Source organism: Coregonus lavaretus, assembly GCF_964263955.1.
Source record: "Coregonus lavaretus genome assembly, chromosome: 11".
Classification (NCBI taxonomy): Eukaryota; Metazoa; Chordata; class Actinopteri; order Salmoniformes; family Salmonidae; genus Coregonus; species Coregonus lavaretus.
In genome coordinates, this window is record NC_139998.1 from 10,922,319 (window position 1) to 10,949,648 (window position 27,330).

Sequence of the window (27,330 nt, forward strand, 5' to 3'; positions counted from 1 at the left end):
CCGACGCTGATTGCATTTAAATTGAATCTGAAGCCTGATTGATTGTACGTATGTAATATAATTCCAATGGAAAAGGCTTTTGATTGACAGTCATTGTAATTAGCAGTACTGTTTAAATGAACAGGTTTTAAATGGTGGCTTTAAGAACAAATTAATAAATAAAATAAATAATAATTTCTGATTATGAAATGCAACAAGGATATATGTCCTTATATATCCAGCATTCAACACATCACTATATACTTTTAAAAAGTGTCCATTCAACAGTTGAGTGAGTGCTACAGTAAGGACTACTGCTGCTGTTTGAGATGTCACGCACTGTTTCCACACAGAATTTGGAATTAGAATACTAGAATGGACATTAACCTTCTTATGATGGCATAAAGGTCAGCCATTTTGGTCAGGGAGTTGGTCAACCATTGTTTGCCAGTGTTGTGATAAGATATTGTGTAAAATAATGCATTTGAAGAATTTATCTGAACTGTATGTTTGTTAGCCTGGGTACCAGTCTCTTTAGCTAATCCACTCCCTGTACTCCATGTCATGTGCCAAAGAGACTGGCCTTTCGTCTTCAAGTATGAACATTCTATCATTAATGTGCTTGAGGATAACAGAGGATTTAATCCTCATTCGAACACCCGCACAGCTATCCTCCAATCACTACAATCATGTACATTTTTGAACTTTTTTCTCTCCACAGAACACGTTGGTATCCGGTTGCTAAGCAACCAGTTTTTGTTTGTCCAGTCAAAACCAGTCTGTTCAAAGTTGCTACCTCACCTCTAAATTTTCAAACGTAATACATAGTGCAATTCCAACCCAAAAATGTCTTAGACTTTGTTATAAATTCTAATTCTATTTTCGATGCTCCACGTTTTCATGGTAGGCTGGACACTACTTTTTTAACAATGCTTTTTTCGGATAAAAACTAGTTCATTGCATCTGCCGTGGAACCCAGTTTCATAATATTACCATATTTCCCAGCTGCTTGCCATAGTTTTGAAGTAATCACAAAAGGGCCTTATTTTAGGGCATTTTTCACCCTGCCAGCTCCTATTAGTTCTATTGAGCACCGCGGCACCAACTCGCCTTCCGAACGTTCTATTCCCAGCCTATTGTTCTACGTCACAATGCCTGCTTCGCTATTGTTGGCAATGAGACCTGCCCATGTTGAACCAATCGCTGGTAGTTAAAACGTCAACAACAACAAAAAATGACTCATGGAACTCTGAGGTCGTCCCATTGTTTCCTATAGGGGAAACATAGGTATGTTTGTCTATTTCGCCAAATATCTCGCAATGTGTATATTATGATTTCTTGAAGTCGGACACCATTTTAATCATGAGAATCTCCTCTTTCTAATTATGTAAGGCTGGGCAGCGTACTCTGTTGTCATCAAACACTAGCCCCAAAATACTTTTTGCCCTTGGAACACTGAGCTCCCCCCATTGTTTCCTATGGAGAGGCATGCTGGTATATTTCGCCAAATATCTCACAATGGTTATATTTAGATTTTTTCAAGTAGAACACCATTTTCATCAGGATAATCTCCTCTTCCTAATTATGTAAGGCTGGGCAGCGTACTCCATTGTCATCGATCGCTAGACCAGAAATAGTCAGAAATTGCCATTTATTTCCTACTTTTTCGTTATGCAGACATAAGCACACTTGGCACCATTGAGGTGCGGATGTTTACTTTCTACACAAGTTGTTATTTTTCAGTTTCGTCCTAAAAACAGATTGTAGTGGTAAAATAAAAAGGGATACCTTTTTTTGTGCCATTTAGGCTAAATGGAATTCTAAGCATCACTCCAGTCAGAAGATGCTCTGCTAATGTTCGATTCAATTAATTTGCTATGGGCTCGCGCTAGTGTTCCAGCTTAGCCAACATTCTATTGCTGTTTTTCAGCCTTGGGTGAATTTTGACTCGTTCTATTGTCTAGCCTGTTCATGGAAAATATTAATGTTATTTCATTCAACAACCAATGAGCAACTCGCCATAAATCCAGCACATATTGAACGTTGAGATTGCCAAAAGGCCAGTCTGGAGTGGCAAGGAGTGGAATGTTAGCTAAAGAGACTGGTACTCAGACTATACATGTGTTAGCTAGCTAGCCAGACAGTTGTAGAGAAATGATTCCATAATTTTTTTTAATTAACTGCCAATAAGCCAACATTCCATTCAAACAATGCAGCCAATACTCCCAGTCGGTGTTAGATAGAACGTTGCGGCCCTGCCCGCCTGTAGGAAAAACAACTTGTGGTTACCCCATTGGCTCACAGCAAAAACTTAGCCTTTTTCTTGTTGTCTGCTTGTTTTAGTCCATTACAAAACTACATTTAAGAGAAGTACAATATCTCTAAAGATTACTTTTCAACATTGCCTGCTCCCGAGCATTCTCACTACTTAGAAATGTTTTATATTGTAGGGCTTCCCTCATACCCCTTTTCATGACGGTGCTAGCAGCCACATGAGTGAGTGCTAGCTAGCTAATGACCAGAACATTAAGCTAGCCAAGACCAACAGCACAAACAAACAGCTACAAGTAGTGAATGGAGTTACAAACTGACTATACTAAACAAGTGAAATGTCTTACCTGTAAATAAATGTTTTCCACACACATAGCTAGCTACAGTGGCTTGCGAAAGTATTCACCCCCCTTGGCATTTGTCCTGCCTTACAACCTGGAATTAAAATTGATTTTTTGGGGGGGGTTGTATCATTTCATTTACACAACATGCCTACCACTTTGAAGATGCTAAATATTATTTATTGTGAAACAAACAAGAAATAAGACAAAAAAACGGAGAACTTCAGCATGCATAACTATTCAACCCCCCAAAGTCAATACTTTGTATAGCCACCTTTTGCAGCAATTACAGCTGCAAGTCTCTTGGGGTATGTCTCTATAAGCTTGGCACATCTAGCCACTGGGATTTTTGCCCATTCTTCAAGGCAAAACGGCTCCAGCTCCTTCAAGTTGGATGGGTTCCGCTGGTGTACAGCAATCTTTAAGTCATATCACAGATTCTCAATTGGATTGAGGTCTGGGCTTTGACTAGGCCATTCCAAGACATTTAAATGTTTCCCCTTAAACCACTCGAGTGTTGCTTTAGCAGTATGCTTAGGGTCATTGTCCTGCTGGAAGGTGTACCTCCGTCCCAGTCTCAAATCTCTGGAAGACTGAAACAGATTTCCCTCAAGAATTTCCCTGTATTTAGCGCCATCCATCATTCCTTCAATTCTGACCAGTTTCTCAGTCCCTGCCAATGAAAAACATCCCAACAGCATGATGCTGCCACCACCATGCGTCACTGTGGGGATGGTGTTCTCGGGGTGATGAGAGGTGTGGGTTTGCACCAGACATAGCATTTTCCTTGATGGCCAAAAAGCTCAATTCTAGTCTCATCTGACCAGAGTACCTTCTTCCCTATGTTTGGGAAGTCTCCCACATGGCTTTTGGTGAACACCAAACGTGTTTGCTTAATTATTTCTTTAAGCACTCTTATTTTCTGGCCACTCTTCCGTAAAGCCCAGCTCTGTGGAGTGTACGGCTTAAAGTGGTCCTATGGACAGATACTCCAATCTCCACAGTGGAGCTTTGCAGCTCCTTCAGGGTTATCTTTGGTCTATTTGATGCCTCTCTGATTAATGCCCTCCTTGCCTGGTCCGTGAGTTTTGGTGGGTGGCCCTCTCTTGGCAGGTTTGTTGTGGTGCCATATTCTTTCCATTTAAAAAAAATGATTTAATGGTGCGCCGTGGGATGTTCAAAGTTTGGGATCTTTTTTTATAACCTAACCCTGATCTGTACTTCTCCACAACTTTGTCCCTGACCTGTTTGGAGAGCTCCTTGGTCTTCATGGTGCCGCTTTCTTGGTGGTGCCCCTTGCTTAGTGGTGTTGCAGACTCTGGGGCCTTTCAGAACAGGTGTATATATACTGAGATCATGTGACAGATCATGTGACACTTAGATTGCAAACAGGTGGACTTTATTTAACTAATTATGTGACTTCTGAAGGTAATTGGTTGTACCAGATCTTATTTAGGGGCTTCATAGCAATAAGAACCTCTAGTTTTTGTTGCAAAATGTTTTCAATTTTAAGTACTGAATATGCCCCAGTGGTTCAGGTCACAGCTCACCTGGTGGGAGGGAAAGGCTCAACATCACTTCACTGGTGAAATGAACAAAATAATGAAATACGGGAATGTTCCTGCCCTGTCCTGTTCAAATCCTTAAAAATCTCACAATCTTGGGTTTTGATAAGGTAGGGTAGGTGTATGTGCCTGGTGCGTGTGTGAGTGTGCATGTAGAAGCGATAGGAGGAACAGAGAAAGGTATCAGATAAGTCAAGAACTACGTGAGGTTTAGCTTGAGATCTTGTGGTTGTTTTCCTCAACATGCATCTGTTTCACAAATCCCCCCACCACACCACACACACTCACCAGCCTAGCCCCTATGAATATGTGGTAAGAGTTGGGTGAGAGACCCTGCAGCTGCATACACTCTCAGGCCCCTCCACCCCCTCAGCTTAGTGAGTCCATCCCAGTATGAGCTCAGCCCAGTACAGTGTGTCATGAATTGTCCGTGCCCAGACAGGCTCCATGCGTGAGGAGAGGCTGAGCCAGAGCAGCTAGATACCACCAGGCACCAGAGACTGACTGACTGACTGGCACGCTGGCCACCTGACATCCAGCTGCTGACTGACTGTCTTCAACACCTGTCTGTGGGGTAGTATAGAATAAATAGAATAGAAATACAGAATAAAAGAATAGAAACTAAATATAGACGCTATGTCATTATGGCACAGTTCACTAACTGTATTTCATATGATGTACTAAGTCCTTGCCCCATAGAAAGTATGGGGAAACCTTACTTACTTTACCTGGCTGTAGGCTTATTAACTTGCATTGAATAAAACTAACTGTGCAATTTACAGAGAAGAGCAGTGCGTCAATATTCTGAGACGTGATTAAATAAGATTGCCCTTTTGGTCAATCGATGATGACATTATCAAACTGGACTTTGATTCTCAATTAATGAAAACAGATATGTTTAAAAAGCTGTTTATTTAAGAAATTCTCCAAGGCGGGTGTGTTTTCTGTTTGCAGCGGTGGCCGCTGTTTGGTGAATACCCGGGGTGCGAGATGGTTGGAGTTGTCAACAAAGCAGCATGACAGAAATATGATGCCAAGTCGTTTCTTTGAGAATATATATAAAGTGATCTGTGCATTTGAACAACAGCATAAATACACCTATTTCCCTTTTGCATGTCAAAAACCGAATGACCACTGCTGCACATGCTGCCACTGTTTTGAACAGATTAGATTATACTATTTAGTATGAGCAGCCAGCTCACGAACAAACAACAATGCAACAAGCATACAGATGCAATAAGTGAAAACACATTATCTAACTGGGGATAGCTAGCTAACATAATGTCACGAAGTATGATGCGCTAGCCAGTTAACGTTCATTCTGAAATAATTTCATATTTCAGAGTTAGTCAGATATGAGTTTAGAAATACTTGAAATTGGTATGGCCGCTAACTAGCTAGCAAGCTACCAGCTAGCTATAGCTAGCAAGCTGCTTATCAAAGGTAGATAACTGGTTAGTTTGACCAAAAAATCGACCAATCTATTTCTCAATGTTTCTCAAAATTACTGCACCTGGCTAATTCATTTGATCATGCTTTGTGATGCACCCGGTTTAATGCTGTTTTAGTCCAAACAACATGTCGCCCTGTCACCTACAATAGAACCTGATAAACAACATTAGGGGCAAACAATCAAATTGCCCATGCTCTTTTGTTCTACCAGATCCGTGATGAGAAGGTTCTAGCTAGTGTATACCTCTGTCCTTCAACTCTTGTTGGATGTAGTTGTCCGGTTTATCAGGTCCCAGGCTCCTATGACTGTTATGATTATTTATTTGTTATGATTAAGTTAATTACAATTTGTTTTTGCTTTAGCGCCATCTGTACCTGATAGAGCAGATTTACTGTAGTCTCACCTGCAGAAGTAAGCCGTCTGGCGCGAAATACTTATTGGGAGGAGGAGACTAGAGCAGACCCAGAAGTTCTGACTGAATGGACGCACATTTGAGCGCCCCAGGATGGTCTATTTACTTTGTGCTGTTATAATTTATGCTATGAAATCCTGCGACTTCATTGGGGCTGTTCCCCCTCATAGAAAATAGCTGGCAACACAATCCAAGCAATGTTCGCACAATGTTGGCAGTCACTGAGGGCAGAGTTGTAAGTAACTGAACAGCTTGTTTTTAACAATATATTGTTGAAACAGGCAAATTTACACATTTACCGCACTTTTATGAGCATTTAAAACATAATCCATATAATGTCTTTTTTTTGACCAATCACAAATGGGCCGCCGCCCCTAACGCCCTAATAGGCGAGCCGCCTCTGGATGTTTGTTCAAAATTTGCTAGGGCTGGTGTGTTTGCTGTTTGTTAGAAATTCTCCTGGGCTGGTGTGTTTTCTCAGTTCAGGTTCCAGGTATTTCCTGGTAATAATCAGGTTGTTTTCTGTGGTAAATGTTAGTTTATATTTGGCATTAATTTAATCATTAGTGAGGGGTCTCCAGTCCCAGTTCTCTGTGACTTGTTTGGGAAAAAAACGACATTGCGTAGTATGTGTGTGTGCTGCTTGATGTTTGTGAGGTTGATGTTGTGTGCACACCTTACCTTATCTAAGAGCAGTAACTAGTAGAAACGTCTCCCTCTGCTTGCAACCTGTCTGTCTCCCAGAGGGAAAGCACATACTAGAATTGCCTTAGCCCTAACACTGATCTCTGCTGCGCACCTCTCCTGTCCTCGTCAAGGCTGTGGCATGTCAATTTCTCTTTTCGACATGCCGTTACAAATTATATAGATTCTCCTCAAATCACATATCTTCCATTTTGTCATCCACACATCTAAGCAGGGATTCTTCAAACACTTTGCTACTTCACTGCTTCTAAGAGGTCTTTGCCAATAGTCCCTAAGGCTTCACATGATACACTTGTTTAGTGTGTGATGTGGAGTAGAGGAGCTTTGCTCAGTTGAGCTTAGTTATGAGTCAAGGCCCCAGAGCTGTTTTCTAATCAGTCACTTCCCCCTACTCCTTTTCTTCTCCTCCTCTACCTCCACACAGCGATATCCTGCTTCCTGGTGGAATAGGTGCTATGTGGACACACTCATCTTTCAGCATGCACGCACATACACGAGCCACCCTCCTGACCAGTGCCCTCACCTCGACCTCGTCCCCTACTCACTGCCCTCTCACCACCCCCCCCCACCCACCCCATCCCCCAACCCTTCTTAAAGCGTTGTCTCACTAACAGTCTGAGCTGGCTTCATGGATGGCCCAGGTTTTAATCACCGAGGCCAGTGGAGGGGTGGAGGGGGTGGAGGGGTGGAGCGGTAAACAACCCTCTGTGTTAGGCCAGCCGATCTGCTCCACCCTGTGGGCAAGGGAGCCCAGGCCAGTACCCAGCATGAACCTCAGACAGACTTCTATGGTGGGCTCTACAGACCTATGGACTTCTGAACATTTATAAATGGTTTATTCACCATGTATTAATATTTACTCCCACATTTTAAAACCATTTACTAATCATTAGTAAAGTATTTTAGCAGTTCCTAATCTAAAGTGAGCACTATTTATACTTTATTAATGTTTTGAGTGACCAGTGTAATATCTTATAAAAGATGGGCATGCCATTGGTAGACATTCCAGCAATACCTGGTAAAAGGTGGTCCTCTGTAGCTCAACTGGTAGAGCACGGCGCTTGTAACGCCAAGGTAGTGGGTTCGATCTCCGGGACCACCCATACACAAAAAATAATGTATGCACGCATGACTGTAAGTCGCTTTGGATAAAAGCGTCTGCTAAATGGCATATTATATTATTATATTATTATAAAAGAATAAGCGTGCAACACAAGATGTTTAAGGAAATATATAAGGGCTGGGAATTGCCAGGGACCTCATGATACGATATTATCACAATACTTAGGTGCCGATACGATATGTATTGCGATTCTCACGATTCTACATGTATTGTGAATCGATACTCAGTTTTTATGTTTCAAAATATTGCTCACTATATGTCTGCTGTAGAGAGACAAGAAACGTCTGCTACAGAGAAACATGTTGGCTCACTATTTAAAAAGAAGATGGAGAACAAGCTATAGGATGAAAAATACCAGAGTTTGGGCGCAGTTAAAGCCAACTAGCCAACTATATATATTTTTTCTGCCTCTTACTGCAGTGGGCTAAATCAGGGTCACACATACTGTTTCTTGGTAGTCTTAAACCAATCTACTTTGAAACAAAAGTATACACCTCACACACATAGTTATGCAACCTGGTCTCGGAGCATTTTGTATTATTCTGTATGTGTTTCTTGGTAGTCTTAAACCAATCTACTTTGAAACAAAAGTATACACCTCACACACATAGTTATGCAACCTGGTATCAGAGCATTTTGTATTATTCTGTACGTAAAACCCAGACTTCCCATCCACCATCCACCCCGACCAATCACCCAACTTTCGTTTTTGCCTTAAGTAACCATCTGTCTTATGTAACCATACCAAACGTAACATATCATACTCATTTGAGTGCCCTGGATTTACATTTACTATGTCTAGTCTATGGCTGGGTTATGGGCTTAAAAAAAGAAGACACCTGTACCATGTCAGACATAGAGTTGAAATGTATTAAATGTTGAGTTTGCATCCCAATATTACACTTCATATAGATCACAGAAGACTTAAATATAACAAAACCGTTTGACATAGAAACACTGGATTTTTGGAAGCAGTTTAAGAAATAATGTTTATTAATTATAAAAAATATTAATAACATTCCACTCATGAGGCCACTAGGTCATTTGACTGCAGGAAAGCGCTACCAAATCGATACTTAGAGTCAAGGTATCGATATACAGTGCCTTCAGAAAGTATTCATACCCCTTGACTTATTGTGTTACAGCCTGAATTCAAAATGGAATTAAATAGATTTTTTTTGTAAATGTATTGAAAATTCAATACAGAAATATCTCATTTACATAAGTATTCACACCCCTGAGTCAATACATGTTAGAATCACCTTTGGCAGCAATTACAGCTGTAAGTCTTTCTGGGTATGTCTCTAAGAGCTTTGCACACCTGTATTGTACAATATTTGCACTTTTTACTTTTTTTATTCTTCAAGCTCTGTCAAGTTGGTTGTTGATCATTGCTAGACAGACATTTTCAAGTCTTGCCATATATTTACAAATGTGGGAATAATGATTAAGAAATGGTGAGCAAACTGTTTGTAAATGCATTATAAATACCTTATAAAAGTTTATTATGGACCCTTAATATAAAGTGTTACCCATATGTCCATATAGTTGGTCCTGCCATTAGCCATATGGACAAAAGTAGGCCTTGAGCCAGTCTACCATGCAGCAGATACATGGACAGAAGTGTCCATGCGCATCCAGACCGGTAAACAGTAAACTGATGACACATTGACAGAATTTAGCAAAGGTGTTGGGCCTTTAACCAAACTCTGACTTTTGAATGTATGTTTCAGGGTTAGGTTTAGATGAACCTTGAATACATCTAAACCTTGGTTAGGATGACTTGATGAAATGGAAGGGGATTTAAAGTCCTTCCGGGCCAAGGCATGGTCTGACTCTGGCCTCAGCTGACGCTAAACCCCCAGCCATTCCATTAGGCTATACTAAGCCACACACAATGGAGCCAAGAGATTGTGTCTGAATGTGTACTCATGTATGGAGGGGATAGAATAGAAACACCCCCCCCACCCTCCTACTCCAACCTCTCAATCCCAATCCTCTCAACGCTTGTGTGGTTTTTATCACCCTGTCGCGCTCCCATACAATGCACCAACAAACAGAGAGCGAGGCTATCTAGCCAATTCCCCAGGACACCATTCAGATTGGGGCAGGAGGCTTTGATGTTATCCACCCCACTGGGGATTGGTGATCTCTGGCTGAGTCCTATTGCAGTCGATAGAGGGAAAAGGAAGGGAGGACAAGCTCACACCTGAGAGAGCCTGAGCTGTTTTTCTTGGAATTGAATGGTGAATTTTACGGTCAGAAAGCCCAGTGTTTGGCCATGCATCTAATGGACTATGCCAAGATAACTTAGTCTTTGTGCTTAAGGGATTGTGTCAAAAGAGAAAGATTTTGTTTTTAAAGTTCCAAGAACAACCAGAGGCTTTTGTATTTTTGTTTTTAAAGGAAGACCAAATTAGCATTTTTCATGTTTGTTTCCTAACTCAATCAGCAATTACTGTTTCGATGTATCCGACAATAGTCTCCGACAATGAACCCTTTAGATTTTTTTGGGCAGTCGTCATACCGGGACTGGGACAATGTTCAGTCATTATTCATAAGAAGAGTAAGAAGGTGATGCATTACACACATGTTGCTATAATAAATGTACAGTCAAATACAAAAACCTATCCTGTATGAAGATTTCTCCTCTGGCATTAACAGTACTGGGCCGGTATTCACAAAGGGTCCCAGAAGAGTGCTGATTTAGGATCACGTCCCCCCTTATTCATTATGATTCAAGGCAAAACTGATCCTAGATCAGCATTAACAGTGTTCCTGGATCTGTGTCCTGGAGAAACCAACCAGATGTACAGTATTTAGATCATCATGAATTATTCTCACATAATCTGTGTGTGGGTGTGGGTGTGTGTGTGTGTGTGTGTGTGTGTGGAGATGCCAACTTCCAGGAGTTTATTAGTGTGAAAAGGCAGTACAATGATGCATTGTAGCACTGCTGCCCATTCCTCTGGACTGGGGCTATTGTTAGTTTGCCTTTTGTTGTGTGTTTCTTGTTTTACAGACATATGGTATTTAGCTGGCACAGAAATAGTTACAAAACAATTACAAAAAGCCACCACCACCTGCAAGTTGTCTTGAAATGCATCAGAATATGACATGTATGCAAAGTTTTTTTGTTGTTGCTGCGTTCTCGTTAAACACCAAGTACACTATATATACAAAAGTATTTGGACACCCCTTCAAATGAGTGGATTCGGCTATTTCAGCCACACTCCTTGCTGACAGGGGTATAAAATCGAGCACACAACCATGCAATCTCCATAGACAAACATTGGCAGTAGAATGGCCTTACTGAAGAGCTCAGTGACTTTTAAAGTGGCACCGTCATAGGATGCCACCTTTCCAACAAGTCAGTTCATCACATTTCTGCCCTGCTAGAGCTGCCCCGGTCAACTGTAAGTGCTGTTATTGTGAAGTGGAAACATCTAGGAGCAACAATGGCTCAGCCGCGAACTGGTAGGCCACACAAGCTCACAGAACGGGACTGCTGAGTGCTTAAGCGCGCAGCGTGTACAAATTGTCTGTCCTCTGTTGCAACACTCACTACCGAGTTCCAAACTGCCTCTGGAAGCAACGTCAGCACAATAACTGTTCATCGGGAGCTTCATGAAATGGGTTTCCATGGCCGAGCAGTCGCACACAAGCCTAAGATCACCATGCACAATGCCAAGTGTCGGCTGGAGTGGTGTAAAGCTTGCCACAATTGGACTCTGGAGCAGTGGAAACACATTCTCTGGAGTGATGAATCACACTTCACCATCTGGCAGTCCGACGGACGAATCTGGGTTTGGCGGATGCCAGGAGAATGCATAGTGCCAACTGTAAAGTTTGGTGGAGGAGGAATAATGGTCTGGGGCTGTTTTTTATGGTTCGGGCTAGGCCCCTTAGTTCGCTAGAGTGCGATGAGCCAAGGAAAGACCCCCCGGCCAAACCCTCCCCTATGGAAGAGGGGCAGAGCAGAAAGAGGAGGAGGCCTAGCTATGTTCAGATCCAGTGTCAATGAAGAAAACAAAGGTGATATGCACATCCCATACTTAAGATAAGATAACAGATGCTGGGCAAAAATAATAGTTTAAAGGTCCAATGCAGACATTTTTATCTCAATATTAAATCATTTCTGGGTAACAATTAAGTACCTTACTCTCTGTGATTGTCTTCAATTAAAATGGTCAAATAGAAACAAAAATAGCTTCTTAGCAGAGAGCAATTTCTCAAGCAAGAATTTTGCTAGGACTGTCTGGTAGTGGTCTGAGTGGGGAGCATAATGTTTTTCTTAGCTGTTATTGGCAGAGAGGTTTCAAACTCTCTTTCCTATTGGTCTATTAACTAATGTATTGCATGGTGATGTCACCATGGAAGGCCAAAACTCCATCCCACCAAAACAGCCTGAAATTTCAGGCGTTATTTTCAAACAGCTCTTACACTAAAAGTGCATTATCATAATTTTTACAATTTCACAGTATTATTCCAACCTCATAGTGTGGAATATATATAAAACACAGGGAAAACATGTTTTTTAGTGCACTAGGCCTTTAAGATAAATAAATTAGGCGTGCACACAGAATATTGCTGCTCCCCAGTGCTCCCCAGGCCCTGCATCAATGTACACTGATAAGCAACGCTGTCAGACCCAGTGTATAGTTTCCTGACCCTGTTTACAACCCTTGGTTATCTGGCTCATCTTAAAGTGCCTACTGTTGGAACTGCTGCCGGAGCTGTGGTCCTTCTGTGTTTCCCCACCTTGTCTCATATACAGTTAGCTAAGGTCTTAATGGTTCAGTGTGTTGAAAATCCTTCTCCCTTTGCTCTGCATTGGCCCTTCAAAAAATAAAAAGTGGGAGTGAGAGAGACCCAGACAGACAGACACACTCACACACACTGAGAGCCCTAAACACACCATACAAGTGGTAGCGTGATGGCCTGAAGGAAGGAGCAGACTTTCAGACTTTTCACTTCACTCACCGTGAAATCATCACTAAAAAGACAAAGCCAAATATTTTGCTGCTCGCTGGCCGGGTGGAATTGATTAGTCCAGACTACTACTGACTTAGAACCAGGAATTCCGTTTAGTTTGGCAGGAATGGGCTTTAAAGCATGTCAGTTTTGATCTTGGATCTTTGAAGAGGAGTTACGCTCCTTTGGAATCGTGCATGTTCCCTACTCCAAGTTGGATATGTTTCCTTATTACTCACCAGGGAGCATAGGCCATTGAGAACTCCTCTCCAGTGCACTCTGTTCTGGGCAGTTCCTTTTCCTTATACCAGAGTCCATTACTGTAATGTAGTAGGAGACGGGGGTGGTTCATGGTAGAAAGGATTCCCCCTCGAAGCCCCTTCTGTCTGTTGGTGGTTGGTAATGAATGGGAGTGGATAAGCGCTAATGCTAATAATGCATGGCGGGTAAATGATGGGCGCTAACTCTGCACGTCCCGCTGCCCCAACACTAAATTATCCTCCATTTGCGTTGGTCTGTTTGGTCTAATTGAATTAACATGCTAGGCTGGCGGCTGCCTGCCATGCCACAGTAAATATGTTGGATGGACTGGCTGGACTGTCTGTCACAGAAAAGCGAAAGGCTTGGGCTAGTGAGGAATGTTATATAGGTCCATGATGTTCCCTGTTTCCCTCCCATCATCAGATATCAGTCATTGTTTAGATGATCGAGCATAGCTACGTGGTGGAACAACAGCTCTGAGGATAGAAGTTCATCACAGTACGACCACAAATAATATCTTTGGCCCAAACTCTCTACATCTCTACACTGTACATCTGGCCTTACACTTTTCTCTATACTTCTTTTCCACATTCTGAGAAACCATACATTCCTCTCACAAAAACATAAAATCCTCTTGCTATACGAGACCAAAAGTAGCTGTGTCAAGCTTAAGGATTAAATGTTTAGTAATGGCATTCTTCATCTTATATTCTCCATTATGAGCCAGAGAGAGAGAGAGAGAGAAAGAGAGGGAGAGCGAGAGAGAGGCGCTGGGTTATCATTCACTCATCATTCATTCAGCCAGTGTGTGTGTGTGACTATATAGTGTGTGGTACCCAGGGGTAGCTGCATTGTTCCTCGGCAGGATTCACAAAGCCCCCACAGCCCCCCGGTCTGCGCTGACAGATAATTTGACTATTCAAATGAGCCACGGACACCAAGTTCTGCCTCAGTGACAAAGAGATAGAGAGAAAGAAAGAGAGAAGGGTGAGCGAGTGGGATGAGAGGAGCGAGGGAAGGGAAGGGAAGGGTGAGAGGTGGAGAAGAGTGTGGACAGGGAGAGAGAGGGGAGGAAGAAACAATGGTAAGGTTAAGGAGTGAGAGAGTGGGGAGAGACTGACGGGAAGGCAGAGAGGGGTTGGAGAGAGGGAGGGAGGAAGGGAAAGAGGAAAGGAGGGTAAAGGGAGGGAGGGTTAGAGAGAAGTTTAGAGTGGGCCCTCTCACCAACAGCTGCTTGTAGACCCTGTACTTTTCTCCCTTAATGAACCAAAACACTAGTTCCCAAAGAGGGGTGGGTTTACACTCAGAAACAGAGGTGAATATTGTTCAGCCTGACTGAGTTCCTCTGGCGTCTGTTTATATGATGTGTGAAGCTGTTCTCTGTCCGTGCTCAACGCACCCATGCCACCCTGGGTCACCATACCTAACCCAAACACACACACTCACACACTAACAACTAACCCTGCCTGGCATCCAGAGGGCACGCGTCGCCCCAGACCAGCTGCCCTCAGAGCGCCAGGGTCTAATCCAACCTTATTGTCAGCTTCTCTAATTCCACTGACACACACACACACACACACACACACACGTGCCTTCCCTTAGCCCAGGTGTCCCCCGTGGGACTCTCAGAATAGAGTTATGTGTCCCTACCCCACTAACAACACATGCTCACACGTAGACATTAATGAAACATGCATGCAATATACGCAAGCTACTCCCCCCCCCCAAAAAAAAAAATACACACATATACGTACAGTACCAGTCAAAAGTTTGGACACACCAACTCATTCAAGTTTTTTTTGTTTTTTACTATTTTTTACATTGTAGAATAATAGCGAAGACATCAAAACTATGAAATAACACATATGGAATCATGTATTAACCCAAGTGTTAAACAAATAAAAATATATTCAATTGGGTTGAGGTCGGGGGATTGTGGAGGCCAGGTTTTCTGATGCAGCACTCCATCGCTCGCCTTCTTGGTAAAATAGCCCTTACACAGCCTGGAGGTGTGTTGGGTCATTGTCCTGCTGAAAAACAAATGATAGCCCCACTAAGCCCAAACCAGATGGGATGGCGTATCGCTGCAGAATGCTGTGGTAGCCATGCTGGTTAAGTGTGCCTTGAATTCTAAATAAATCACAGACAGTGTCACCAGCAAAGCACCCCCACACCATAACACCTCCTCCTCCATGCTTTACGGTGGGAACTACACATGCGGAGATCACATGCGGTCACAAAGACACAGCGGTTTGAACCAAAATTCTCCAATTTGGACTCCACCTGTCTAATGTCCATTGCTCGTGTTTCTTGGCCCAAGCAGGTCTCTTCTTCTTATTGGTGTCCTTTAATAGTGGTTTCTTTGCAGCAATTCGACCATGAAGACCTGATTCACGCAGTCTCCTCTGAACAGTTGATGTTGAGATGTGTCTGTTACTGGAACTCCGTGAAGCATTTATTTGGGCTGCAATCTGAGGCTGGTGACTCTAATGAACTTATCCTCTGCAGCAGAGGTAACTCTGGGTCTTCCATTCCTGTGGTGGTCCTCATGAGAGCCAGTTTCATCGTAGCGCTTGATGATTTTTGCGACTGCACTTGAAGAAACTTCAAAGTTCTTGAAATGTTTCCATATTGACTGACCTTCATGTCTTAAAGTAATGATGGACTGTCTTTTCTCTTTGCTTATTTGAACTTTTCTTGCCATAATATGAACTTGGTCTTTTACCAAATAGGGCTATCTTCTGTATACCCCCCCCCCCCCCCCCCCCTACCTTGTCACAAAACAACTGATTGGCTCAAACACATTAAGAAGGAAAGAAATTCCACAAATTAACATTTAAGAAGGCACACCTGTTAATTGAAATGCATTCCAGGTGACTACCTCATGAAGCTGGTTGAGAGAATGCCAAGAGTGTGCAAAGCTGTCATCAAGTCTAAGGGTGGCTACTTGAAGAATCTCAAATATAAAATATATAGTGATTTGTTTAACACTTTATTTGGTTACTACATGATCCCATATGTGTTATTTCATAGTTTTGATATCTTCACTATTATTCTACAATGTAAAAAATTGTAAAAATAAAGGTGTGTCCAAACTTTTGACTGGTAGTGTACATGCGTAATTACTCACACACAACCTATCAACACCCCTTCCAGACTCATATATACACCAATTACAACCCAACCACAGTGTTCCCTAATAAACACACACACACACAAACTACAGTCAGTGCAGAGTTGTGTTATTCTGGTAAAAGGCCAGCTGACTTTGTGGAGAGCTTTGCTCCCCCACTCAAGAGATCAGCAATAACAAAGCCTGTGTGTGTGTGTGTGTGTATGTGTGTGTGCGTGTGCACGTCTCTGCCTACTCTAAGCAGTAGCACCCAGTGTATTTTTCTGACTGAGTGAAGTGATTGTGTAGGTGTGTGTCTACTATTAGTAGTAACACAGCCCCAGCCCAGTGGTTTTGTGTGTCGCTAGAGCCACTAGTGTGTCTACTCTAAGGGAGCCTGGCCCCGAGGGTCAGAGTGAGAGTATGAAAAGGACATTAGGCCTCTCTCTGCACCTTGTCTGTACCCAGCACACGGATATCACACCCCTCTTGACTCTGGCAGGCCTCACACATACACAAACACACTCATGTAGACACACTCACACTCACAGGGGTCGCCAGCGGGCCCCACGGAGCAGCTCAACACAACACTGAGCCGCTGCTGCCATAGTAACTCTATCGCCTGGCCGTTGTGTTGCAGACAATGGCCGGTGGTTAAGTGTGGGGCAAAAGGTGTACAGTGTCTGATATATCCTGCATATATCCCCCCGGCTCCTGTTTTACTGCACAAAAACATCTTCATAAACGTCTTTCACTTGGGAAAACTTGGGAGACCAGAAACCAGTTGGGAGTTCACCTTCCTTTGCCTTAAAATGTCTCCTTCGATTTCAAATCAGATTTTTAAAAATTGAGAGAGAGAGAGCAGTAGAGAACATAGTTTACCTCAGAGAAAATCGTTTGCCATGACAACAACGCAACTATTCTTCAAGACTGTATGACTCTGTGCCAAAGCAAATCCCTAGGTCTCTAGGATAATAGCAACGGGGCTTCAAACACGGCTTGTCAAAACACCCTTCCGCTGTCCAATTACGTTCCCTTGATCCTCAGCGTTACCTTCAGAGTTCCATGGAATGCTCCAGAACCCTTTCTCTTTCTTCTTCACTCCCTCCTATCAGTCAGCACTGCTTTTACAAACACTCCATAGGACCCTGTTTGTTTGCAATCAAAATAATCTCCCCTGGACCTGTTTTTGGAGCCGTTATGTGGTAATCTCCATAGTATCCTGGCTTGATGACGTCTCAGGGAGTAGTAAGAGAGAGAGGGCCCAGACTTTGGACCACTTCCCTATGAACTGTATCTCATGTGGGCTACTTGTGTAAGGCTGTTATTTAAAATATATATATATTTAACTAGGCAAGTCAGTTAAGAACAAATTCTTATTTACAATGACGGCCTGCCCCAGCCTCTAGCGCTGCGATGCAGTGCCTTAGACCTCTGCGCCACTCAGATCCCCTCTGGTATCTAGAGGTGTGGACAGTGGGAGTTATGGTCGATCAAAGTTGTTGGCCTGGAGATTCTGGACAAAAGTCAGCACACGTTCACAAATGCGTGTGCACGCGCACACACACACACACACACTGTGGACACATCAAAGATGGTCCGTCCGTCATCTGACCCACACACAGACACACTCTATCTTACCTACCTGATCTATTTTCACTCTAAGTATTCAGTCCTCTCTCCTTTTCAGACGTCAGATATTATTTTTCTCTTCTGAAAGAAAGATGAGGTTCTTCTAGAGTGAATCAACTCCAGCCTGACAGCTCAGCACCGCTGGCCCTCTGCAATACAGCTGTGGCTTTTGGTACTATGTACATCCAGAGATGTTTGCCAGCCTGAGCCTTGAGGATTATCGTTTTTTTGCCCTGGATTTCCCTCTGTAGTTATCTCTTTATCTATTCTACACTTGCTATAGCCTTGGAGCTAGTTATAGCCAGTCCAACCTGGTTTGGCTTCTGATAGATACAGGTATATCGTAGCTTTGAAGCTGTACTATTGTTTGTTTGTCTACCAGCCAGGACTGTCTTTTCCCCTCGGAGCTAAACTAGCCTATAATGGTCTACTCTACTTTGTCTGCAATGGCTGCTAGAGAAAAGCTGCTTGCTTGATTTATTACCCTCCCATTGTTCTCCTCAGCTTCAAAGCTCTCCTTTGAGATTTGCCCCAGACATTTAAGTGTTACACACCACAAGCAAGTCACCCTGACATAGTCCTCGCATGTAGTACTTCATTTACAGAGAGTGTCTCTTTGGGTGCTTAGTTATTTGGCTGTCCCTCCCTGATACACAGGTACCATCAGTCAGTGTGATGAGTGAGTTGATGCTAATTCCTACTGGGTTTTAAGATCATTTGAAAATATATTCCCCGCTGGACCTGCATCATTGTATACACTACTCTCTCTCTCTCTCGCTCTCTCGCTCTCTCGCTCTCTCGCTCTCTCGCTCTCTCTCTCGCTCTCTCTCCTCTATGGGTTTTGAGCCGGTGCTGTGTTGTGTCTGGGCCCTTTGGAGCGTACAGTGAAACAGTAGATGCTGCCAGGCAGGGCCAAGTGGAGTTAGTGTTAGGGGCCCAGCCTGGATCTCTTAATCAGTAACCTCTGCTTCTGTAGTCTACTCTGTACTCAGCCCTCTGTAGTCTGTACCCAGCACCCTAATCTCTGTTGCTGGCCCCGCCTGTTTAGTCACGGCCCCTGCGTGCCAGCCTCGGGTTTCATAAACTATTGATGACCGACTGGGGGGGTCCTTGACCTGAGAGCTTGTCTAGCTTGACCACATCAGCCCACTCACCCTACCCCAAGCTTTCTCCGCTTTAATGACTGGTGACCTCTTCTAATGGTTTAATGATGATGACTTGGGTTACTTTCAAAGCAGAGAGTAGGGTGGCCAAGTGACAAGCAGCACAGGGTTGCCATTGCCAGACAGTGGTTCTGGAGAGTGGCTGAGTTAAAAAAGGGCCAGGCGAAAACATACTTACAGGATGGACTTTTACTCTATTTACTAATGAAGAAGACCCTTGCATGCTTTTTGGGCGAGCTAGAGAGAGGGAGACAAAGAGGGAGAGAGAAAGGCAAAAGGAGAGAGAGAGCAGTGAGAGTGTGTAACGTCGTGGCAGCCGCACCGGCATGCATTCCCAATGTGTTTCCCATGAATTCCTGCCATGCGTGATGATCTCCTAGTACACACACGGACACACACACACACACACACACTCACAAACACTCTGTGCCAGCCACAACTCAGCTCTCCATTACGAGCAGGCTTCGATGAAAGAGCAGATGAGGGGGCTTGGGGAGTCCTGTTCTCCCTCTCCCTCTCTCCATCCCTCTCCCTCCAACCTTCTCCCTCCATCCCTCTCCCTCCCGTATACCCTCATCTAACAGGGACATGGGGGGAGGTTAGGGGGTCTTGGGAAGTACTGTGGCTCATAGGATAATAATGGCTCTTTATCAGTTGAGACACTCTGAATGTAATAAGTTAAAAAACACTGGCTGTATATTATATCTTTCATGCAACTGTATAGGCGATCCACATATCTAATGTTGTATGTTATGTGTTTTCCTCCCCATGTAGAGTTCGTCAGATGACTCGTTTGGCTGTGGGAAGCATGAGGAGGGCTACCGTCTGGAGGTGACCAGTACCATGGCCAGACTAGACTACTTCAGCGGTCAGTTCAGCAACGTTCTGCTCACCTCCATTGCCGTGGCGACCGCACAGGAGCAGACCGTGGCCAGCCTGGGCACCGCAGACGGACGCCTCATACAGGTAGGGGGACGGGGGGCGACAGGGGGTACTGACAAAGAGAGGGGAACTGTAACACTTTACTTAAACAGTCTTACGCGAGAGAGAGAGAGCAGTCAGTGTGAAATCACACACTCACTCAATGCAAAGGAGGCAGCATGAATGAGCCCTTTTAGTCCAAAAAGTTACATGAACAGTAAAGGGTTGGTTCCGTAACCTGCTTAGCCAAGAAAAAGGAAGAGGAAGTAACCAAACCTAACAACTTTGAATTATTCATAAACAAAAAACAATTGAGCTCCTGAGTGTATACAGAAGGCTCAAACCTGCAAAACATACTTAATCTCCCCTGCCTGTCGGTGCGGTGGCCAGGCAGCACAGTCTCCCTTTCTCATTGTGCATGCAAATGGGGCAGGATGTTGGTACGTGACCAGTGAAACCAGACATTTTGGGGACACAAGGAGCTGAGACACAGGTGGCAGCCAGTACAGGGGCAGGTTGGGAAACGCCACAGCCGGGAGGAGGGGGCTTCCTTCCTATTTGTTCAACACATGACCCCTCACCTTGCCTCGCCATGCTTCCACAAATCCTCCTGCTGTGTTCCACCGTATGTACCATTTGAGCAAACAAACCACGGCTGGTTTTGCCTATCAATGACATGTACAGCCAACAGTGGATTTCACGTTCTGCTTTCCATGTGTTTGTAAACCTGTATGCCCTCAGCAGTTGTCTCACTGTCTCCTATAGAGACAGGATTTACTCAGGAGATGGCTGAGTCTAGCTTGGTCCCAGATCGGCCAACCTCCTGCCCCATTTACAGCGCATTCGGAAAGTATTCAGACCCCTTGACTTTTTCCACATTTTGTTATGGTACAGCCTTATTCTAAAATTGATTAAATGGTTGTTTCCCCTCATCAATCTACATACAATACCCCATAATGACAAAGCAAAACAGATTTTCAGAATTTGTAGCAAAAAACAAAAAATAAAATGAAAATCAACATTTACATAAGTATTCAGACCCTTTACTCTGTACTTTGTTGAAGCACCTTTGGCAGCGATTACAGCTTTGAGTCTTATTGGGTATGACGCTACAAGCTTGGCACACCTGTATTTGGGGTGTTTCTCCCATTCTTCTCTGCAGATCCTGTCAAGCTCTGTCAGGTTGGATGTGGAGCGTCGCTGCACAGCTGTTTTCAGGTCTCTCCAGAGATGTTAGATCGTGTTCAAGTCCGTGCTCTGGCTGGGTCACTTAAGGACATTCAGAGACTTGCCCCGAAGCCACTCCTGCGTTGTCTTGGTTGTGTGCTTAAGGTCATTGTCCTGTTGGAAGGTGAATCTTCACCCCAGTCTGAGATCCTGAGCGCTCTGGAGCAGGTTTTCATCAAGGATCTCTCTGTACTTTGCTCCGTTCATCTTTCCCTTGATCCTGACTAGTCTCCCAGTCCCTGCCGCTGAAAAACATCCTCACAGCATGATGCTGCCACCACCATGCTTCACGGTAGGGATGGTGCCCTGTTTCCTCCAGACGTGACACTTCGCATTCAGGCCAAATAGTTCAATCTTGGTTCCATTAGACCAGATAATCTTTAGATGCCTTTTGGCAAACTCCAAGCAGGCTGTCATGTGCCTTTTACTGAGGACTGGTTTCCGTCTGGCCACTCTACCATAAAGGCCTGATTGGTGGTGTGCTGCAGAGATGGTTGTCCTTCTGGAAGGTTCTCCCGTCTCCACAGAGGAACTCTGGAGCTCTGTCAGAGTGACCATCAGGTTCTTGGTCACCTCCCTGATTGCTCAGCTTGGCCGGGCGGTCAGTTCTAGGAAGAGTCTTGGTGGTTCCAAACTTCTTCCATTTAAGAATGATGGAGGCCACTGTGTTCTTGGGGACCTTCAATGCTGCAGAATTTATTTGGTACCCTTCCCCAGATCTGTGCCTCGACACAATCCTGTCTCTGAGCTCTACGGACAATTCCTTCAACCTCCTGGCTTGGTTTTGCTCTGTCATGCACTGTCAACTGTGAGACCTTATATAGACAGGTGTGTGCCTTTCCAAATCATGTCCAACCAATTGAATTTACCACAGGTGGACACCAATCAAGTTGTAGAAACAACTCAGGGATGATCAATGGAATCAGGATGCACCTGAGCTCAATTTCGAGTCTCATAGCAAAGGGTCTGAATACTTATTTAAATACGTTTATTTATTTTTTTAATTAGCAAACATAAAAAAAAAATAACTGTTTTCGCTTTGTCATAATGGGGTATTGTGTGTAGATTGATGAGGAAAACATGTCATTTAATCAATTTTAGAATAAGACTGTAACGTAACAAAATGTGGAAAAAGTCAAGGGTTCTGAATACTTTCCGAATGCACTGTACGTGCACAATGCATTGGTGTGACAATGACCATAGGAGTTGGCAAGACAGCCCAAATAAATCTGGGACCAGGCTAGGTTGAGTCAGGTCAGGTGGAAGTGGAACACTGACTGATAAGAGCTTTTGAGTGTTGCTCTGTCTTGCATGTCCCTGTAAAGGAAGCTCTGTTTGGTCTCAAAAACTCTCTCTGCTGTTTTATGAGTACGGTCAGAAAAACAGTTACAAAGTCACGGAGGAACGATGGGAATGGGGGAAAAGGCGGCGACAGCTGCGCGGAAGCAGGGTTATGAGCCGAACGGCCCGTTAATGGTGAGCGCCGAGCTTCAATGACACGTTCCCTCGCACAGCATTTCTCTCTCTCTCCACCGAGTGCCCGCAGCTGTTGGCATGTTTTTTTGTTGGTGAAATTTCTAACCTCATTGTCTCGGGATGGGGGTCTGGGAAGGAGAGAGCAGGCGACCAGCTGCCGTGAGAGAGGGATGCAGAGGACCCCATGGGGAGAGAGAGAGAGAGATATAGAGAGACAGAGAGAGAGAGAAAGAGCGAGAGAGAGAATGAAGAGGCAAAGAGCATGAGAAAGGATAAATACTTTAAGAGAAGAGGGGAAGGTAGAGAAAGATTGGTAGAATGGAAGAGTTGTAGCATGAGAGAGAAAGACGGGACCGAGTGTAGAAAAAAGAGAGCGGGATGGCGAGAAAGACTGATGGAAAAAAGAGGGAGGGAGAGAGGTTGCATGGTTGAACGGTTGAAAGGTTGAAAGGTTGAACGATTGCTTCTAGCTTATTAGAATCCTAGGAAAGGCCTGTGTCAACTGCCTTTCTTTCTGTTTACCCTTTGTTCCCAGAGAAAAATGTTCTTAGCACCAATGGAGGGAAAGAAAGAGAGAGGGAAGGAGACGGAGAGAAAGAAAGACAACGTTGTGCTGTGTCCCCGTGGTCTCTCCATTCTGGCTCAGGAAGTCTCTCCCTATGGTTCAATATCACTGTGGGAATAGCACAGTGGCTGTGTTTATAGGCTAACTTCCCCTGTCTAATACAATAAGCTGTAATTCACACCACTATTACCTCTGGAGAAAGAGACTTGGCCATTCAGTCTTTGGTTGTAGCTGAAGAGTGGAGCAGAAAATAGTGTTCCCTCAGAGAAAGGAGTTTATTGACTGGCTAAAGTCTCTCACAAAGAAGACATTTGTTTTCAGCTTCAGTGTTTCAATGCTCCAAGGTGCCTTGTCAACAAAGGACCTTGGAAACAGGCGTTAATATCCACATTTGACTATCTGAAATGACTTAAGAGGGTAGCAGCCCCCCTCAGTCTCCTCACTGAAATGCAATGGTCATTTAAAGTGAGCAAAGCTGACACGCATGTACACACCATGCAGTCACACACCTGGCTTAGGGCCATAGTCAATGAAGAGATAAGGGGAGATAGAAGGAGAGGAGGGGTGGGTGGGTGATAGAGTGGATGATGTAACCAAAGTGTTCCTAAGTCAACCAGGACATAACCACACTCTATTACAGCTGTTATGTTTCACCCCAACCAACCGGTTCTGAGTTCCAAGCCTGTAATTGCAGCATAAGCACCGATGATGAATGTAACTCCAGGTGTGCGCTGCACTGTATCTGTGTGTAGGAGTGTGTATGTACGTGCATGTGTTTATGTGTGTGTGTGTGTTAGTATGCGTGTGTGCGTACGCATGTGTGTATGCGTGCGTGCCTACGTGGGCAAGTGTGTGTGTGAATAAGACTTCTGAAACACCTCCCGACATGTCCAGGGACAAGGTGCTCTCTTGCTGCTCTCTGCCTGTGGGCGATGTCTTTTGTACCGCCGTCTCCCTGTAGCTCCCACCACCTCCATGGTGGTTAGCTCTAATCTTCCAATCTGTCATCTCACTCGCAATATAGCAGCATTATTACCCTGCACACAGTAGTGGGAGTGGCCCGCAGGGCCCATACAATGCCAATGGGAAAAAATATAATTCAGTGTTACTGTGTTAATAGTCCCTTCTCACAACTAGATACCCTGGTCTACACTACAAGATTCCATGATGTTACCCCTTTGTTACCATATTCTATTCTATTGCAACCTTCAATCTTGTACAGCACCGATTAGTAGAAACAACAGAACATTGACTCAGCACTAAAAGGTCCTACGAAATCCCCATGCCCAGTTCATGTCAGGTTTTTTTCTGGATCAAAAAGGGGCTTAGGTGTTTGGCTTGGCAGGGGGCTTTGCAGGGGCTGTGGTAGGGGCGCGGTTGGCCTGTCGGCGTGGCTGAATTTCAGATAAAAGTTTAGAGGCCCTTATCTTGGCGGTTTAGAGACATTTTTGCATTTTGAAGCCAATTTCCTGCAATTCAACAAATTTCTCCATCGAGCTGAGATAAATTTTTGCTCCCTGACTGTCTAGCTTTTATTTTGGTGACTGTTAGTTATCTAAGATTATATTATTTAAAGGCCCAGTGCTGTTAAAATTGTGATTATAAGTTTTATATATATCTGCACACTATGAGGTTGGAATAATACTGTGAAATTGTAAAATAATTAATATGATAATGACCTTTTAGTTTAAGAGCTGTTTGAAAAGACCGCCGGAAATTTCTGCCTGTTTTGGTGGGTTGGAGTTTTAGCCTGCCTGGGGACATCACTAGGCGATAAATTAGTTAATAGACCAATAAGAAAGAGAGTTCCAAACCTCTGCCAATAACAGCTAGTTTTCAGTTTTCCCCTCCCCACTCAAACCACTCCCAGACAGTCCTAGCAAAATTCTTGCTTTCGAAATTGCTCTTTGCCAAGAAGATATGTTTGTTAATTTTTTAAAACATTTTAATTGAAAACAATCACAGTAAGGTACTTAATTGTTACCCAGAAATGATTTGATATTTAGAAAAAAAACGGCTGCATTGGACCTTTAAAAATATATAGGTCCATTATCTCTACATACTTACAGTATGTGCGGCATCTCCAGTGTTTTTTTTAGATTAGATGGTTTACTCTGTGTTTTACTGACCTGGCCTGGCCTCTGTCTTTCCCAGGTGGTGGTTTCTCGTTCCAAACGCAGCACGCCCCATGTGGACTTCCGTCTGGACGACTCGCACCCCGTGTCCCCCGAGGTGGCACTCCTGTCCCCCCAGCGCCACGACGGCTCCCCTCAGCGCAGCCAGGATGGCTCCCTATTGTTGGTGACAGGAAATAAGGTGGGTAGACAGTAGACACAGGGGAGGGGGTATCAAAAAACATGAAGAAACACACACACACACAAAGACACACAGTGTGTAATGATACACTCAAAGACACATACACACACATACACACACACACACTGTATCGACACACACACACTTTATATTCATAACTCAGACATTCTTTACATTACTGGTTTGATGGAAACAACAGCCCCCTGGCACTAAGACACAGTGTTCAACATGGACCAGAGCCAACAGATTGTTGGAAACAATGTCCTGAAAGCTTGATGTCAATGTCCTACAACAGTCCAGCCAACAGTTCAAAATGAAAGTTTTCCCGTATGCCCACATTGATCAGAGAAATACCTACCGGGATACTGACAGTACATTTAGTGCCTTCAGAATGTATTCGCAACCGTTTACTTTTTTCACATTTTGTTGTGTTACAGCCTGAATTTAAAATGGATTTAATTTAGATTTTTTTGTCACTGGCCTACACACAATGTCAGTGGAATTATTTTTTTTCCAAAGTTTTTCCAAATTAATAAAAAAAATGAAAAGCTGAAATGTCTTGAGTCAATAAGTATTGGCCTTTGTTATGGCAAGACTAAATACGTTCAGGAGTAAACATTTGCTTAACAAGTCACATAATAAGTAGCATGGACTCACTCTGTGTGAAATAATAGTGTTTAAATCTATTATTTTGTCAATCTAAGTAACATTTTAAAAAATCCCCATCAAAATCCGTCAGTTTAAGCATTGCTGCGTCTCAATTCACCGCATCCGTTTATGTCAGCCTTCCTCATCTGCGGTGGAAGGTGGCCGAGCTACAGCGGTGTTTGTCAGACCATTAAACATCCCGAAAATCGGTCTTCTTACGAAAACGTCTGTAGCGTCCGAATGGTAGTTTTCGAGAGGCGGGTGAGCAGCTGGTCCACTTGAGGCAGGGGACGAGGACAGTACAGGAGTTCACGCTGGAACTCGAATTCTGGCAGCAGGATCCGGGTGGAACGAGCGGGCCCTGATCAATCAGTTCCGGTGCCATCTATGGGAGGACGTCCGACGGGAGATAGCCTGCCGTGACACCAGTTTATCTTTTACCGAACTGGTGGACATGGCCATTCTTCTGGATAACCTGCTGGCAACCAGAGGACGTCCTGGAGGAGGTCTGCCCGTTCCCGCTCCGACCAACGCGGATCCAGAGCTCATGGAGCTGGGTGGTACTGCGCACCGAGAGCACGGAGGACGACAGCGCCAGTGCCAATCGGATGGCACGAAGCGACATTCCACCACACGTTGTCGTCAGCGCTCTTTTGGGTCAGGAGGCGGCCGGCAGGGCACTCTCGCTTCACCCCAGGTATTGAGTACCCACACTTGTTCAGAGCCCTCTGCTGCGCACTGTACCATACCCATATACTTCCCTGATTACATGAGAGTTCCCAAGTGTAAGGCGCTAGTAGATTCAGGCGCAGCTGGGAACATTATGGATAAAACTTTCGCACGCCGCCAGGGCATTTCATTAGTTCCCCTATCCATTCCACGCCCCATCAGAGCACTTGATAGTTGACCATTAGGGTCCGGGTTGATAAAGGAAGTCACGGTACCAGTCACCATGATCACACAGGAGACGCATTGTGAGCAGGTCACTTTTTCCATCATTGAGTCTCCTGCTTTCCCTGTGGTGTTAGGTATTCCGTGGCTAGCACTCCACAACCCCACTTTCTCATGGCCGCAGAGGGTTCTCACGGGGTGGTCGTGAGAGTGTCAGGGTAGGTGTCTTGGTGTTTCCGTTGGTGCAACCTCCACCGTGCGCATTCCCCCCGAATACCATGATCTGGCACAAGTT

At 44.2% G+C, this 27,330-nt stretch overlaps 1 protein-coding gene across 1 annotated transcript in view; it reads left to right on the top strand.

Moving 5' to 3' along the window:
- Positions 1-27,330, top strand: part of LOC311137210 (hepatocyte growth factor receptor-like) — a 99,432-nt gene that overhangs the window by 8,126 nt on the left and 63,976 nt on the right. Inside the window, exons 3-4 of the mRNA XM_084171570.1 lie at positions 19,766-19,957; positions 25,335-25,496. Of these exons, the coding sequence (XP_084027696.1) occupies positions 19,766-19,957; positions 25,335-25,496 (354 nt within the window). The remainder of the gene's footprint in view (positions 1-19,765; positions 19,958-25,334; positions 25,497-27,330) is intronic.